The following is an 18,477-nucleotide window of genomic DNA, read 5'->3' on the forward strand; positions in this document are numbered from 1 at the left end:
GATTTTGCCTGCTTACTAAAATGTCTCTGTAAAATGTACAAATCAACACTGGCAGACACACATGAAGCCTCAGGAAACCTGAGTCACCTGACATCCCCAACTCCCAGCTGAGACTTGAAAAGAAAGATTCTGCCCTCTTGGTTTGAGCTCTCATCCTGTAAACAAGTGTCTTGTCATGATCTATTTAGTGCTATGTTCTATTTTTGTTGGTGGTGTCACTACTTTGAATGGCCTTCAATTGTATGGCTGAAGTGCTTTTTATGTTTCTAGGCTGAGGAAGGCTGTGATGTGTCTTATGGAAAAACACGTACATTAGATAAGCTTCATTCAAGCATGAGTTATAATGCTGATGCCTGTGAGTTCAATGTTAATCAACCAGCAATAAATATTAAATAAGGTCTTTTCAAATGAACACACATAAAACAAGGTTATGTATTGATTAGCTGTGAAATAATAGGGAAAAAAAGAAAGAAAACGCTGTGAGCAAAGGCTCTTGGGAACTTAGCTCTGCTTTTCCCTCAAGAGTAATTTCTCAAGTATTTGCTAATTCTGTGTTCATGGTGATGCTTAAGGATGTAACTTCTGTGAAGAAGCACCAGCTGTATTCTGGGGGTGGGATAGGGTAACAAATTATGTATGGAGTCAAAGAGCTTGGATTTCAAGTCTCTACCTATTTATTGTAGCCTCAACTTATCTATGAAATGGGAATGATACTAGTATTTGTTGTGGGGCCTTGGAGTTACAATAAATGGCAATGATCAAAAATACACAGTTAGAAAATGGTATTTCTTACAAAAATGCTGAAATACTCTTTAATAAAGGATACTTAGAAAACTGGATTTCCATATGCAAAGAATTAAATCAGACCTTTACTTTGAAACCATACATAAAAATCAACCTAAAATGCGTAAAATATTTAAATATAAGACCAGAAACTACTAATCTATGAGAACAAAAGAGAAATGCTTCTGGACATTGATTTTAGCAGTAACCTAAGCAAAAGACCTAAAACTATAAATCCAGAAGAGAACATAGGGGAGGGGTGGTTTAAGGCCCCTAGACACTTACCTTGGCAGTTACTTTTTTGGATATCACTCCAAAAAGCTCAAGCCACAAAAGCAAAACTAAAATAAATGCAACAATGTTAAACCAAAGAGCTTCTACATAGCTAAGAAAACAATCGACATAATGAAACAGTAAGCCCACAAATTAGGAAAAAATATCTGCAAATCACATATCTGATAAAGTGTTTATAGCTAAAATTTATAAAGAATTCATAAAGAGCTGGGTGTGGTGACACATCTAAATCCCAGCACTCAGGAGGAACAGGAAAATTGTTGCAAGTTTGAGACCAGCCTAAACTGCACAGCAAGACCCTGTATCAAAAAGACAAAAAAAAAAAAAAAAAGACAATAAAAGGAATTCATACAACTTAACAGTAGAAAACAACCAATTCAATGCACAAAAGACCTACATACACTTTTCTCTACAGAAAAAAGATTAACAGGTAAATAGAAAGGTACCTAACATCAAACAATCCTTATGGAAATGAAAATGAAAACCACTAATGCATTATCTCACACCTCTGAGTACGATTATCATAAGGTAAAAGTTAACAAGCACTGCTAAGGGCACAGAGAAAGGGTTAGAACTCTTGTCCCCTCTGGTGGGAATGTATATTGGTGCAGCTATCATAGAAAAGTCTGGAGGTTAAATAAGTATGAGTACCCCAACCCGACATTCTCCATTGGGAAGTTTCACCTGTCATTTCCTTCTAGTAAGTATTCAGCACTTCACATTCCTGATCTGGATCTCTCCCTCCTGTGGTTTTCCTTTAATCTATTTTCATTTCTTTTCAAAACATTTACCTTTTTAACAGACTTTCTAATTTCTGCTGTGACTGTCTAATATGAAAGACAAAGTGCCAATGCCATTTCTTTGGCACTGCAGCTGGAGTCATCTCCAGGACATTCTTTTCTCCCCAGTGCAAAGATACAAAAATAACCCCTTGAAATGGTGAGTGGACCACACTTCAGCTCTGAGAATTGCAAAACCCCGGATGTTATCTGCACCCTACCTCCTTGACTTAGAGGAAATGAGCAGTGTTCTGGTCCCATTATAAGCTTTCAGGTTCTAGCTGGCTTATCTCTGGCAGTGAGCACCTACCTGGCTTGAGGCAACACCATGCACCTATTCCTCAGAGCTCAAACACAAAAATAAAGACTAGATTTACTACACCCTCTTGATTCTCATCCCCCAGAACTACTTTACTTAATCTAATTCTCGTATGTTCCAAAACAAGTTTTGATTCTATTGGGGTAATTTTTTTCAATAAGAGAGTGGAAAACTGATTAATTTCTAATTTGGCAATTCTTTTTTATGTTTCCTTCCCTTTCCCTCTCTCCCCTCTAACTCGCAGTTCTTAACACTTGTTTGCTTCTATGTGTCATAATAAACAAGAAGGGGACTTCTTCAGCACTCTGTACTTCTAGATCAGCTATCAAATTGAGAGGTATGAAGACACTGGATCAAGAAAACAACACAACATATACATACATTTTATGTATGTACATATGCAGTCTTAATTTTTAAATTATACATGTCATACTATTAACATAATATATTAATATAGCCACTTTAGTCTGTAACTAACCATTAAACATGTAGACTGACAGGAACATGCTCCAAAATCTCTTCTCCTCAGGATGCATGATTCAAAAGATTCAAAGATATTATTCCACTAAGCCCCTGACAACACACATGAGCGGTAGTAGTGAAATCCAAAGTTTTGTTTTCAAGGAGTGAAAAAACAATTTAGCAATCCAGAGAAGGTCTTGGTATAAAAACAACTCTGCTTCTCTAGAAATGTAGTCTTTAAGTAGCAGGAAATGCCTCGGGTTTAGCCAGGGGCACAAATAGTTTAGGGCTAGCCTGGTTTATCTCTGGCCTGTTAGTTTACAGTTTCTTATTAACTGACTGCATGCTGCAAAGGGACTGCTTATTGAAACTTAACAAGAAAGGAGAGAGAAATTAACGGAACAGAAGAGATCATCTCATTTGTTCAGTACTAGTTAAGTCCTACTGCTGAAAAGATTGGTTTCGTTTTAATTTTTATCGATGTTTGAGTTTTAAAAGTGTAAAAGCCATTTTAACTGACACTTTATGAACACAACTCAGGCTCATAGCACTTGATTTATTTCAATGTCAAGGCCCCACATCCAGGAATTACTTTACTATCAATAGATATGTCTTTCATGAAAACTATGCTCTCCTCACCTACATTCAAGAACACTGTAGCTGAAACACAGACAAGACACGCTAGTGGTTCATCCTGAAACCGGTTTGGCAAAGGGAAGCCTAACGACTCCTTGTGCATGCCCACTTTTCCAACTTTTCTACATCACTGGTGGGGGAAAAAAAGTACACACACACCTATTCATCTTAACAGTTGAAACACCTGAAAGTAATGAGCTTAGGTGCCCAGCAAGTAGTATGACAGCATACCCGGAATGCTCTCTAATTTCCTTCTGAGCTCTTCATTTTCTTGTTGCAGTGAAATAACCTCTTGCTCCAACTCCTGACATCGAGGACAGTAGCCTTCCTCTTCCTCCTCCTCTTCCTCCTCGGGCAGTGTAGAGGAAGATGGGTGGCCATGGGATTCAGATGTCGCTGGGGAGGTCCAGCCACCTAGTGTGTGCACAGGGGAGGTTGAAAGAGGATCCACATCGGCCAGGTGGCTATACTCACTGACCGACGAGGTGTTTGGAGTTGGAAAGCTCCCCGAGAGCAGGTAATTTTGGAGAGAGTCAGTGAAAACTCTCAAAAAGGCAGAAGTCTGTTGTTTCCTTTGCATATAGTGCATCTCTATGTCTACACTGTCTGAGGTCTGACTGTGGATTCCTTTCCCAATGTGGCATTGTTCCTGTCTTTCACTGTAACTAGAGCCTTCCTGCTTTACGCAAGAAATCATAGACTGAGAATGGCTGGAGTCCAGAAGTTTTCCTCCACAATTTAAGAGACTAAGTACTCGACTGCACTGCTGGGCAAAGGCATCCAAGATCATACGACTCTCTGAAATGAAAGAAGAAACATCAGTTACTGACAGCCAAAAGCAAATAAGAAGCAAGGTCTTCAATTTAGAGTTTAATACTCAAGTATGTTAAAAATATGTATTTCTACTGTGAAAAATCAAAGTGACGAGATGAATTCACAATTCCCAGCCAAATAGCTTCCTGTTGTCCTGCCTGATGAGTCACCCTAGCCCCTCACTGTAAGAAAGAGCTGGACTGCAACTCTGAGAGCATCATAAGGACATTTCCTTTTCTGTGGTGACAACTGGCCTGCACAGATCTAAACTCACACCTTTGGCTTCATTAATACCCATACTCTAATGAATTGAGCCAGCCACTGCACCCTCAATGCCTCATTGATAGGAAGGCTTAACGCAATCATTACTTCTATTTCTGGAGTGCCCTCATGCTCTTGCTATTAATCAGCTGATACAATCTCTGCTGAGAATACGTAGCTCTCAGATGCAAACTGGAGGAGAAAGCTAAGTCTTTTTGAAGAGTGCACTAGAAATCTAACATAAAACAAAGAGTGAGCCTATAGGCAAAGGACGAACAAAACAAAACCGTATGTGTTAGCCAGTATCTGCTCTGCTCACTATTCTTTTAATTTACCTCCTAAGTTGGACTTCTTGTCAAAGGCATCTTTGGGCTGACCTACATCAGTATCATTTGTAAAACATGAATGTCTCTTTTCAGAGCCACTTCCATGAGATTGTTCAATCTCCCAAAACAGCACAAGGTGTGGGTGCTAGGGTAGCTTATACACACGAACTAAAGCATATTAACTACCAAGCAATGAAAAGTAAAAAGAAAACAGAAACCAATCAACTCACTGCAAAAACAAAGGGAAAAAAACTCCCAAAATGTGAAAATGTTAACATTACAGTCTAAGATTGTTGAAAATTCACCCTAAATGTAAATGTTATAAGGTAGATTCTCTTCTTTCCTGCTACCTCCTAGAATGAGCTATGATGCACAGGTGACTTACACAATCACACGAGGATGCTTATTTCCTTTTCTCCTTACCCAGAATAATGGAAACAAATAAAATCACTGGACATTTTAGATGCCAGTAAGTCTTATATGACTAATTACAGTAATCCCTCTGAAAGTGTTGACTAATAGTTTCCCCCTGGGATGGGGGTTACTTTTAAGACAAAAATTGGAGATGCTTGAGGGCTTTTATGGGACAAAGAACCAGAACACTGGCAATAAGAAGCCCTCTCTAGAAAATCCAGGCCATCTAACTAATGAAATAAGAACCTCCATGCAGCTGAGTATGGTGATATATGGCAGGCTGAGGCAAGAAATAAGGTATAAGCCTAGCGCAGACAACTCAATGAGAGACCATGACTCAAACTTTTACAAGGGGATGGGGTAGGGCTGTTGCTCAGTGTACAGGCACTGGGCTGAATCCACAGTACCAAAATACGGGAGTACAGGGGGCCTCTGCATGCAGTATTCAATGCTCCACTTTTTTCTTAGTACTTTCAGCAAAGCACAGTGCCTGGCATACAGTATGTATTCCTCTTGTGGCCCTTCATTTCCAGTCAATATTCGCCCCTTCATGAGGCACCCAAAACCTAGAAGTTCCTACGCAAACTGCTTGAAGGGCCTATGCTGGCCACTTCCTGAGCTACAGACTAAAACAGACCATGGTCCCAAAGCTTCCAGTGCGGCTTAGAGAAACCACGTGTATATGAGGTGCCTCCTAGTGGAACCCCAAAGGCTGGCAATGGGAAAAGAAGATGAACTAGCTGAAACCCTCAGTTAAACCTGGTCATTATGAAGGTATACTCATCAAGACAGGTGAATATAATATACTCTTACTTGTTAGCTTGACTCATGCTTTTAAATTATTTAGTCCCACAAATATTTGAGTGCCATTTCTTTACAATGCCTTAAACCAAATAAAAAAGTAAACAGCTGAACTGTACAAGTGAGTCGGTTTATGATTTGGCACTCTCAGTCAGACGTGGTGGCTCATGCCTGTAATCCCAGCACTCGAGAGGCTGAGGCAGGAGGATCATTGGGAGTTCGAGACCAGCCTGGGCTACAAAGTGAGCTCAAGGCCAGCCTGAACTGCACAGAGAGACTCTGTCTCAAAAAGACCGGGGGGGGGGGGCAGATTTGGCACTCTCATTTTTTACTTTTACTTTGTTTTTTTATTAGTAAAATCAAAGGATGATATTGATTGGAAATGCTAATTCTGGCACAATAGCAGTTTTCATTCATTTTAATCCTATAATCCCATTGTAGACCTAAAGTTATATTTACTGTCTGCATTTTAATCAGTGTAGACCCAGATGACTTACAGCCTATACACCTTTAACATAACCTTGATGAAAAGGACAAATAAGCAAGGAGAGGCTAAAATAGGATTACCTAGAAGGAGCTGCTCGAATATATTTGATGTCCTATAAAATAGTAGTTTTAATCATATTGATGAATCGCATCATGGCATAGATTTTAAGGGAAAACAATCTGACTTAGGGACAAATGCGATTTGTTTTCTTAATTGAAAGATAAACTCATAACATGCTGAGAAAAAATCATTATGTAATATGCTATATTATGAAGATAATCTATTAAAGTGCACTCAGGATATCAAGGGATAGTTACAATCATAAAATTGTTCTTGCCTGCAGTGTTTAAAATGCTTCATTCTGAATGAATTTGTTCTCAAAATTGGTAAATACAAAACAGCAACTGTAAATACTACAGTTGAATTTCTCTTCAGTACCTTAAAATATTTGAGTCACATTTTGTATTTTAACAATACATGGAGAAGGATGAAAAAAAAGTATACTATTACAATTGATAGGGAAAATAGCAACTCTTCTCAGTTAATTTCATAGGCACTGATCCATGATTTTTTTTTGGTACTAGGAATCAAACTCACGACCTTCTACTTGCCAGGAAAGCACTGTGCCGCTTAGCTACATCCCTGGCCCTGACCTATGATTCTTAAGTGAGCAAAGTATGAACATATTGATTCTTCTGAACTGTTTTTTTTTTGGTCACAAAATGCTCCATACTCAAGGGATGGCAGCAAAGTACAAAGTCAACAGCTTACAAAAAAAGGTTTTAAAATTGCCCATTTTATTCCTAATTCCTCTAAAATTAAATACTATAAAATATTAATAAATCACAAAGCACTCTAAAATGACATTTCTGCTAGCTTATTTTGCTTTATTGTGCAACCTGTTGGGAGATAATATCATGCTGCAAAGTGTGCCTAGCCTTATTCCAACCTCTAACCCACAATTATTTTTTCAATTAAAAACTTCATTTCTTAAAATTCTTCTGGACTTAAGTGGCTTAATCTATCCTAAACCAGATAAGTGATTAAGAAGAGGGATAGGGAGTAACAATCAAACACAGTCTCTCTACTTTAAGGTCCTTCTTTGTAAGAAAGCCTTGAATGGAATGTGCCCATCACAGCAGAACCCCAGGAGAATTCTGTTTCTAGGAAGGGATATCACAGTACTAAAGATTAGTGGTAGCCTTTTGATTTTAGTCCAGTGAAGGGTGAAATATATTAATACTGAAAATGTAGAAGCAGAAATTTTTCAGCAACCCACCATTATGTATCCATATATTATATCTACCAAAGAAAATTTCTAAATAGTTCAAAATAGATGATTTCCTTATAACAGTGATGCAACTTCTTTTCAAGAGAGGACTTTATATCTTGGAAAACGGAAGCTAGAAAATGAAAGCATCTTTAGAAGCATCACCCTGTCTTAAATCAATGTATGATGTCTTTTTAAAAAAAATGCCATCCAATTTTTTATAATGGCAAACATCAACACAGCAAAACAGGATGCAATTTTTCTAAATAAATAAATCAATGATGTGTCAAAAATTAACAGATGAGTTAATATACTCAGTGCTATCAAAACCAGATGGTGCTTCCTAATATTCATCCTGCTCAGTCAATCCCTGAATATTTTCTGGACCATCGGTATATAAAATAGGATGCTGCTATTTGTGATGGCAAACAAAAGCAATCATGCTTGCCAAGCACATACTATAACAGGCAGCATTTCAGCTCTGCTAGACAGAAAGTAATTAGAATGCTTTTAATGTCCAAAAGAATGATGCTGATAGGCTGCCACAGATGTGTAGATTTATGAATATTTATATGGTGGTTTATAGCTGACACTTTTATCAGTTGAAGAAGATAAAATATCTGCCTGACTCAAAAGCTTGACAGTCAGGTTAATAAAATCTCATTAAAGAGAATGACCTATGCAATTATATAGGATTTATTGTAATTCATTTTTGATTGTACTCTGCTTAAAGATGCAATTTCCCATTTCCTGATGCCAAATTTAGGCTGCATATCAAGATCTACGTGGGTTTTAACTCTAAGCCTCCCACAGAGGAAAAATACGCTTTTAAAATCATGGTGTACTACCTCTTTTAAGGAAAATTATACTCTTCATGAGATTTTATAAGACTGTTGAAAAAAATATATTTTTAATCCCATACTTCCCTTCTCAATGGTTTATGGCCTTTAATGGCATATAAGATTCACTTCAGCCCCTTCATCTTTTCACTGCATTTACCCTGAACAGTCAGGCCTCTTGTAGCCTGGACTCACGGCATCTCGCTGTTTTGACTGTTTTCAGTTTCCTAGGTGGGCAGGGACACTGCAACTGCACTTTTTTGAGGTTGCAACAGGCAAAGCACCACCCCACCCCTATCCCACGTGTTTAAATGGCTGTAGTGTGCACACAAGCTCATTGGTTCAAAGTGGAACCATTAGTTCCTCAAGGAACCAATCAGCTCTTCAGGTGTCTGTCCCTCTGATGGCTACTCACATCACCGTACCCGCTAAGATGGCATTGTCCATCAATGATTCATATTATGACCATAATTACTGACGTCCACTCCCACAGCTTATTTTCCCCCTTGGACTATTTTCCTCATTGCATAGCAGAAATCTACTATCCAATTCCCATTTTTCCAACAAGTATCCTCCTCTCTGTGCTACCAACTTTAGGACCTTGCTAAGAAGGAGGTAGAAAGGAAGGCTGGCAGACAGGCCTTGACAATTAAAGGCAATATAGAGAAGTTTGAAACGCATCAGAAAATTCCCTTTTGTATCTTTAGAATCAGTGATGTGGATTCCTACCTGAGGACAGAGACCAGATAAGCTCAATAAGCCATTACACTAAATACTGAAAGCAAACATTCAGAATAGGTAAGGGGGAACCAAAAAAATTCCACATTTAGGAAAGACAGCAGAGACACTTCCAGAACACAAGGAACCACAGAAAGGATGGGAACCAACTGCTGCAGAAAATAAGAAACAATATCGGAAATCTGGTAGCAAAAGCAATTTGAATTTAGGGATGAAGGAAATGAGTCGGGGTAGATGTACAGAATATAAAGTAAAAGGCTGAAAGACAGCAAAGCCTTAAAGGATAAAGATCAAAAACTGAACTAGGCAGATAAAGGGGGAAAAGCCAATGTACATGGTAGAGTCGAGGTTATGCAAAAAAGTAAAATACAGTAAATAGGCCAAAAGACCCAAGCTGCTGGGAAACAAGGTAAGATAAACAAGCCAGAGACGCTACACTAGGTAATAAACACAAATAGGAACAAGCAGCATAGGAGAGTAAGACTCCAAATCCAGAGAGAGAACATGAACCTCATTAAGTGAGAAAATAAAAAATTGAAAATGGAGCGAGCAGCCTAACAATGAATATAAAAACACAATGGACTACTCAGCCAAGAACTAAAGAAAAAGGCAAAAACCCTACAAAGAATAAGGCAGCCCACCTAAGAAACCCACTCGAAACTGTCAAATATCTTAAAATCAGTGAGGGATATGACAGAGTAAGGCTTTACTGTAACCTGTAATTAGGTTTCCTTTCTCAAAACCAATCTCTCACTGTCAAAATATTGACAAGCAACAGAATATTTAGCACAGGCATCTATAACCCATTTAGAGACAATACTGTTTTTTTTACTGGGGGAAAGAAACCCCCTCAGGTTCACTGACAACTAGACTTTGTGGGGAGGGAATAATGTGTAATAAAAGGCCTGAACAGAACTTGTAGTTCTGATGTGCGATAAACGTGGCCGCGCATCCCTAGGGAGCTGACACTGTCCTTGGGTGCAGGCTCCAGCCATGGCCTTGCCTCCTCCAGCCCGCGTCCCTGGCAGGCAGGCAAGCAGTGCGCTAGCTGTGGGGAGAGGGAGGCGTCTGGGGTCTTGCACCTGGGGTGGGGGCCCCTGGAAGTATCTTTGCGAGACTAGAACTCAGACACTAGCGAGAGTCAGGACCCTACGCCACGCAGCGAGTGTAGACTATGACACGGGCGGCGGGGACCCGAACGCCTGGGAGGGGCGACATCCCCTAAACCCAAGAGCACTGCAGGAGGTGCGGCGGGGCCCAGTGTCTCGGGTGGGCTGTGGGTGCTTGGGGGCCGGCCCGCAAAGAGCCGGCCACAGCGAGCGCACAGCAAACGTAAGCGCACAGGAAGAAGAGGAGAAAGAGAAAAAAGAAATGAGAGCCAAAGCGCCCGGCGGAGTGGACCGCGAGCGCAGAACGCCTCGGAGAGGTGGAGGGAACACACCACACGCAAAGAAGAGCCGGAGAGAAGGAAAAGCAGAAGGAAGCGGCAGGGGCGGAAACGAGTGGAAAATCGAGAGCGGGAAGGGAAAAAGAGGGCTGCACGCAGGGCCGTCAAGCCTGGCCCCGGAGTGGTCGCAGCTGTCACTCCGGAGCGCCCCGCGCCCACCTCGAGGACCCAGCCGCCGGCGCCGCGGTGCCGCGCGCGGGATCTGGGCCGCGGAGCCACCTGTTAACCGCGCGCCGTCGGAAGCCCCCGCCACGGCGCCGCCCGGGAATGTTCTAGAAGTTGCTATCGGTGCGTGAGGCGCACAGACGCCCCGACCCTCTCTGTCCCGCGTCCCTCACATCAAGCCCGGGCGCGCGGGAAGGCGTCGCGGTGCCCAACTCCCCCCCTCCCCACCGCGGCGAGAAGCAAAGTTGCGCCCAAGAGTTGGTACCTGCGCTGAGTTCCAGGCTGGCGCCGTCGCTACCCGCGCCGCTGCCACCCGCGCCCGCCGGGCCAGGCCCGTATCTGACGACGGCGGCGAAAGACGACGACGACGACGGGGCGGGGACGGCGGGCGGCGGCGCCGGAGTCCTCAGGTGGCCTTGGGGCGCGGCGGGCGTGCAGGACGGCGACGACGACGAGGTGGCGGCGGCGGCGGCCCGGCCACCAGGCGCGGGGGGGTAGGAAGTCTGCGCCGGGAACTGGGGCGGCGGCGGCGGCGGCGGCGGCGGCTCGCTGCTGCTGATGGAGCCGGCGGCGTGCGGCGCGAAGGGCGGCGGCGGCGGCGGCGGCGGCGGCTGGGGGGGCGCCCGCACGTGCGGCAGCTCCACCAGGGTGGGTCTGTCGTAGCGCTTGGCCAGCGCCGGCCGCTTGCTGGGGAACGTTTTGAGGACGCTGTAGGGGCTGCGCTGCTTGTAGATTTTGGGGACGCTGGGCCCCTCCTCCGCCGGCTGCATCTCCTCCTCCATGCCGCGCCTCAGGGCCGGGCCCCCGTCGCGCGTCCCCTCCCTGCCAGGCGCCAGGCTCCGAGGGTGCCTGTGCCGCCCGCGCCCAGGCTGCGCCCCTGCGCGCGCGTGCGGGAGGGTGTGTGTCTGTGCCGTGGCTGCTGCCGCCGCCGCCGCCGCCTGTCGCTGAGGCTGGCATCTCCGAGCCCCCGCGCGGGGGGCTGCCGCCCGAGCGCTGATTGACAGGCCGCCTCGCCAATGCCTGGAGGGAGAAAGGAGGTAAAGAGCAAGTGTTTAGGGTAATATCTGCTAATGATAATGGGGTCGGGGGCGGGGCCTGGAGCTGCAGCCGCCCGCCAGCCCTCGAGTCTGAACTCTAGGTCGGCGCCTACGACGGGGAAACGGGGGGAGGGGGAAGGAAGGGGAAAGGAGAGCAGAAACCTGGAGGGCGTCCTAGGAACGGGTCAACCAGGTGGGCGCCGGGGTCCTGGCCAGAGCGAGCGGTCGGTGCCTCCGAGGTGGACTTGAGGGGTCTCCTGGCCGGCCGGCGGCGTCTAGCTTCCGAAGTACGCTCCTGGCGCCCTCCTGCGTGACCTCGAACTCTCGGAGTTGCACCGAGGGGGTGGTGCGTAGAGAGGGCGGGGCCGCCCGAGTGGGTGTGTGCTACCGCGAGTCTTTCCAGACGGAAATTGCCCCCTCAACCTTAGGAAGAGGGTATCTGGAAGATCCCGTGTCTGAGTGATTGCGCGGCCTCGGAGTCCTGCTGTTACTTGCCTCGAGGCTTCTGAGTATATACTGATCCTAAAAGTGCACACCATGCTGTGCTTTCATGGTATTTCGTTTGTTTTCCTTTAGGGACTCCAAGAGAATACCTGACTCTTAATGTCTACCCATTGTACAGATGAGAAAAACTGAGGCTGTGCAAGACTGAAAGGAATTGGCCAAAGTCGGATTGTCAGGTGTGGACGACAGAGTTGTGCAGATGAATTGAGCACATTTGAATTCAAATCTCTATTACAGCAAGTACAGCGTAGAAGGGGAGAAAACAGTACCTCCTTTGGGCATGTTAATAATTTTAAAATGATGTATATACTTTAGTTTTTGAAAATGTTATATATATATATATTTTATACATGTGATACATATGAGATCTATCTCTCTACCTGTGTATCTCACACTCCTACAGGATCGAGATGGCCTAAGGGCTCTCACCTCCTGAACTGACCAGTAAAGTATTTAGTGTAACTGGTGCCGCCAGGCCTGAGTTTCTGAAGAACCCACAATCCCAGTAGTCATTTGACAGAAGATCTCAATGGTTTGGAGGACAAACCCCATGGGTACAGATGTCTTCAAACATGGTGGGTATCCTGGGCTTCCCTCAGCCACTTTTTGAGCAGCCTATTCTCCTTAGCTCAGGTATCTTTTTCTTCTTCTTCTTTTTTTTTTTTTTTTTTGTACCGGGGATGGAATTCATGTCCTTACCCTAGTCAGGCAGGCTTTTATGCCACTGAGCTAAATACCCACCAAGATGTCCTTTTCTTGGGGCCAACTGCAGTATCAGCATCCTCATACTGATTCGGTTTCCAGCCTTGATTCTTCATTATCCAGGTCAGAACTCTGGGTGCTCCTTGATGTATGACACTCATCTCTCCACTCTGAAGCTAGCTTTCCTTTTAGCCTTGGGAACGTGACCCATTTGCTTCTTCTGGGGTCCAGGTCTTTTGCCTCTCATTTCCCAGATCTCCCTTCCTTTGGAAGCACTCTCTTGCTTCTTTCCTGGTTCAGCTTCTGTACTTCTCCAGCCTAGACTGTCTCCCTCTCTGCTGTAGCCTCTTCAGATGGTGCTGTTCCCCCCTCCATTTATTAGAGATGAAATAAATAATGCCATAAATAAAAGTATTTGGGAGTCCAGGAACTGTCAGGGCTGATTAGGGCATAGAGGACATTTTCTTTCTCATTATGCAAAAGCATTTCATGGGGAAATAAAAGAGGTTTCATTGTAACTCATGCATGTCATATTTCAAGGAATTCAAGATATTAATCATATTTAACATTATTTGCAACATTTCTCTCTGGCTTCTGAAAACTGCTAAATGAGGACACGTGGGTCACTGGGAAAAAAGGAGATGAGCATGAGAGGGACAGTTAAGAAATAATGAAATGCCAGTGAAAGACAGAGGGAGAGAATGAGATGCCAGGGAGATGTTTCTCAAGCACATAAGTGAGAAATGGGGAGCTACCTGAAACGGGAGACAGCTGAAATTGAATGATATACTGCAGGAAGTAAATGATAACAAGCCTATCCATACTTTCTATAGAGCAGTTCAGAATTTTGCATTGACATTGTCCCTCCCACTTTATTCCCCCCTGATTTGCCAGGGCGGTCTGGCTTTTGAAAAGAAATTGACATAGTAGTATGGTGATTTAAGGAGAGATGTCCTAAAGTTCTTTTATTGAAGAAATGATTTCGTGGACTACGGGGCTTTGTCTTCTGCTTAGGTATTTTTGATTTGTGTTATCTTTACCCCTTAAACACCTTAAAAAATTGGAAACAATATTTCTGTTGTTATATTTTACCAACCGGACTTGCAGTCCTTATCAAAAAGTGGCCCTTTCTATAAAATTGAATGCTCTACCCAGTGGTTGCTTTGGTTTGAATATCCTGCAAAAGGACTGTGTAGGCAAATTTATCCCCAAGGCAACAGTAGTGCGAGGTAAGGTTAAAGGGAGGTGCTTATGTCATAAAGGCTGTACTCTCATGAAGGGATTCATGTCTATTAAGTGTCTGAGAGTTTGATCTCTAGTGTTTTTTTCCACTATCTGAGTCCTTCTGCTATGTTATGACACAGCAGGAAGGTCCTAACCAGATGTGACCCCTCAATCTTAGATTTCCCAGCCTCCAGAACTGAAAGAAATAAATCTCTGTTCTTTGTAAATTGCTTGGTCTATGGTATTTTGCTATACCAGCACAAAACAGACTAAGAAAAAGTAGGTAATAAAAAAGTGGGATTGCTGCTATAAAAATTACCTGGAAATATGGAAATGGCTTTAAGAAGTAGGTAATGGGTAGAGGCTGAAGGAATTTGGAGGAACAGACTAGATAAAATGAATGGCATATTAATGGTGATTCTAATAAGGCAATTGGAAGAGAACTATTGGGAAAATATGGAACTTCTTAGAGATTACTTAAGTAGTTTTGATCAAAATGCTAGTAAAAATATGTACAGTAAAAGCTACAAGATCTCAAATGGAAATGAGAAGCAAGATATAGAAACTAAAGGCTATTCTTGTTATTTGGTTGCACAGGCCTTGGTGGAATTGTGTCCTAGGCATTTCTGGAAGGCCCAATTTAAGAGCAGTGAACTAGGTTTCTCACAGAACTTTTAGCAGCAAAGCATTGAAGGTGTTCATTGCTCCTTTTGGTGTTTACAGTAAAAAGAGAGAAGAGAGAAATGGCTTATAGGTGGAATTTATAATTAAAAGAGAAGTAGGGTAGGAATATTTGGGAATTTGCACTCTGGCCATCTGAAGAATGAAAAAGCATGTTTGGGAAAGAATATTAAGATTGTGACCAAATGACTTTTTGCTAAAGGGACGCTTACTCTGGATAGAAGGTAGCCCTGGGTTCTTTTCATCAGGATATTGAGAGAATGACCTTGAAGGCATTTCAGAGCTCTTTGAGGCAAGCTAGGATTTTGAGGGCAAGGTTTCCAGACAGGTGTGTGTGGGAGCTCAGCCCCCTTAAAAGTTTGTTTACTCATTCTGGTGCAGTGCTCCGGGGCCACCCCAGGGCATGGCAGGAGTGAATGCAGGAGTGGCTGGGCTCCTGCCCTGAGAGCACAGTGGGAAGCCTTTGAGACACCTATGCAGTGCTAACTCTGCAGGTGTGCCAAGTACACAAGCTATGGGGCTTTGTGCCCAGCTAGATTTCCAAAGATGTATTGGACATTCTGGGGGGGCCAGGCAGACTTGTCAGAGGGACAGAGCCATCACCGAAAGTTCCTGCTAGCCACAATGCTTAGTAGTGTTACAGAAGTAGAGGTGCTAGTGTTGAGCTCCAGCCTGGGAGAGTTGCACAGCTTAGGAGTGGGATGCCTGATGCTAGGGGAACACAAATCCTCTGTGAGTCCAGGGAGTGGCATATGGAGTAAGAGATTATTCTGGAGGTTTAGGATTTAATGTTGTTCGTCTTACTGTGCTTTGGACGTACTTAATGCCCACTCCACTACTCCAATTTAGAAGTACTTTAGATGACTTGTTTGACTTTACTGACTCATAGCTGAAAGGGAATTTGCCTCAGGATACATTGTGCCTTGAGTACCATCTGTGTCTAATTTAGAGGAGACTTTGAACTTTGGATTTTTAAGTTGATACTGGACTAAAAACTTTGGGGGTCATAGGGATGAAATGAATATATGTAGAATGAAATGAATTATATTTGAGAAGGATATTATTTGGGAGCTGGGGAGAGAATGTTGTGGTTTAAATGTGTCCATCAAAAAGCATATGTTGGAAACTCAATTCTCAGTTTAGCAATGTTGAGTGAAGCTTAATGGAAGATGGTTAGGTCATGAGGCTTTCATCTTCATGAATGGATTAATGGTAAGTGTAAAGGATTTGAGGTTCTGAGTTCAATCTGTTGCTCAATCTCAAGGGTATAATGCTTTCTGCTGTGTTATGATGGAGCAAGTTCCTCACTAGATGTAACTCCTTAATCTTGGGTTTCTCAGCCTCCCACAGTATAAACCAAATAAACTTCTATTGTTTGTAAATTATCAACCTCAAGGATTTTATTATGGCAGCACAAAAGAGAATTGACAGTGGTTATCTAAAAAAAAAAAAAAAAAAAAAAAAAATTAAACCAAAAATGGCTTCCATAGGAAGAATGTTACAAATTTCAAAGCGATCAGCTTTCAGATATTTGTTAGCTACATAAAGAGAAGTTACTTGTGTTTGTGTCCATAGGAAAATGGAGTGCATAATAATCATTGATTTGAAAAGAAATGGAGCTGAGAATGGTGGTGCACACCTGTAATCTCACTACTCCAGGAGTTTGAGGCAGAAAGATTGCAAATTTGAGCCCAGCCCGGACTGGTGACTTACTGAGTTTAGTGGACTACTGAGACTTGCCAAAAAATTAGGAAAAAAAAAAAAAAAGAATAAAAGTAAGGAAAAATTAAAAAGGCTAGAGATGTGCTTCAGTGTGAAGGCTTTGGGTTCAAACTGCAGTACTACCACTACCACCAAAAAAAAAAAGTGGGCATCTACTCCAAGTGTAAAGTTATACATAATTTTAACATTATAACTGATAGTCTTTTCTGTCCGGGATTGTACTTAATTGCAGATTGTATTTAATGTGTGGCACTGAAATTCTGTGTTAATGATTTTGTAGACTGTTTGCCCTTGACTAAGATGCACGTTCTGACATGAAGAGATGGGATTTTGTAGGTTGAAAGGCAAAATTATCTTGGGTGATCTTAGTCCCCTTAGTGATCGTTTACTTTCCCCTCTATATCTGATCTAACACCCTCAAGATGACTAGGTGAAATTTAGAATGTATCGCTAGCTTAGCAGACCTCTAATCTTTATCCACTATAAAGCTAAAAAAGTTATTAACATCTGAAACCTACAGAAGAGATTTTTATGCTGGAGCATGCCTAACGCCCCCACCAAGGAACATTTATTAATTTATTACCTTCTCTGCATCATGAATGTTCACACCTCTTCTACAGTGGAATATATTATTCACGGTAACTTAAATTTGTGTTTCTGGGCCATGGTCACTTACATTTTGCTCAGAATAAGCCATTTTCCTGTTTTCTTTAAAACAGAGTTGTTATTTTACAACTCTTCAGAGCAAGGTGTAATATATTAAAGTGTTTGTAAAAAAATGAAATCACTGTTGGCACTCAGTAAACATCTTGCTCCTAAATTGTAGCCTAAATTATCAGATAGTGACTTTACTGATACATTCTCTTGTATTTCTCATGGGGATTGATGGCATGGTAATTACACTCATGCTTTAATTCTTTTCAGATATTCTTATCTTAAAGAAAGACTGAACTCTTAAAGTCAAGGGGCTATTTATGGACAGGGAGATTTTTTGATTGACAGTATGTCAATTCTGTGTGGCATCCAAAATATAGCTTTTAAATAATGACTCAGCCATGGGAAATGCTTTTTATTGTACCAATTTCAGTGATATTTAATGAGCTTCTGATTGATTGTTTGATCTCCCAATGTTTTGTGCTACTTTTAATTCATTTCATATAATAGGGGAAAAAAGTAATTGGAATAAAATTTTGTGACAAGATAATGACCTTCCACTTTGAAATTAAATGTCTGATTAGCTTCAACATTTTAATGCTGAGATGATATTGCAGCAGGAACAGGAGTGTGCATGCTATCATTCAGTGTAAAATGACTAGGGAAACCTTTTGCTTTCCTATTGCATATAGAAGGGATATGGAGGCCATAGACTCATAGACATATAGGATTAGAAGAAAATTTATTGTAGTGGTAAGCCTATACTCATAGCTTTTCAGCAACCCTATCAAGTGTTTGTCCAAATCATGTTTACCTCCAGTGATGGGGATCTTACTGCCTGCAGATACGTCAGTCATCCAGATAGCATTTATTTAACAAGTAGCTATTCAGTGTCTACTATATGGTAGGTACTTTTCTGAGCACTAAGAGATATAGTGACCAGATTCCAAGGTTTTACTGTTATGGAATTGGGAAGATGGAGGACTGATAATAAAACAACTACTAACTTAGAAATATATTAAGTAGATACAATGATGAAAGGTAAGCTGGGAGCATTGCTTTTGATAGACTGGCTGAGAACAGTGGATACGTTAAGCTGAGGTACCTCAGATTGAGCTG

General features: G+C 42.3%; 1 protein-coding gene and 1 long non-coding RNA gene across 6 annotated transcripts in view; one reads left to right on the plus strand and one right to left on the minus strand.

Moving 5' to 3' along the window:
* The window catches only part of Bend4 (BEN domain containing 4), a 31,058-nt gene extending 19,442 nt beyond the window's left edge, over positions 1-11,616 (minus strand). For all 3 annotated transcript variants that reach the window (XM_063240729.1, XM_063240728.1, XM_063240730.1), the window contains exons 1-2: positions 11,100-11,616; positions 3,505-4,071 (exon numbers count right to left, since the gene is read on the minus strand). In XM_063240729.1, coding sequence (XP_063096799.1) covers positions 3,505-4,071; positions 11,100-11,616 — 1,084 coding nt within the window. The remainder of the gene's footprint in view (positions 1-3,504; positions 4,072-11,099) is intronic.
* A 117-nt stretch (positions 11,617-11,733) lies between these two features.
* LOC111757303 (uncharacterized) overlaps positions 11,734-18,477 on the plus strand; it is a 160,597-nt gene continuing 153,853 nt past the window's right edge. For all 3 annotated transcript variants that reach the window (XR_010044725.1, XR_010044726.1, XR_002791684.2), the window contains exons 1-3: positions 11,734-11,871; positions 12,448-12,551; positions 12,779-12,950. This is a non-coding gene — a long non-coding RNA (uncharacterized LOC111757303). The remainder of the gene's footprint in view (positions 11,872-12,447; positions 12,552-12,778; positions 12,951-18,477) is intronic.

Source organism: Cavia porcellus, unplaced genomic scaffold (genome assembly GCF_034190915.1).
Source record: "Cavia porcellus strain 051 isolate PalLab524CR breed Dunkin Hartley unplaced genomic scaffold, mCavPor4.1 scaffold_30, whole genome shotgun sequence".
In the NCBI taxonomy this organism is placed as follows: Eukaryota; Metazoa; Chordata; class Mammalia; order Rodentia; family Caviidae; genus Cavia; species Cavia porcellus.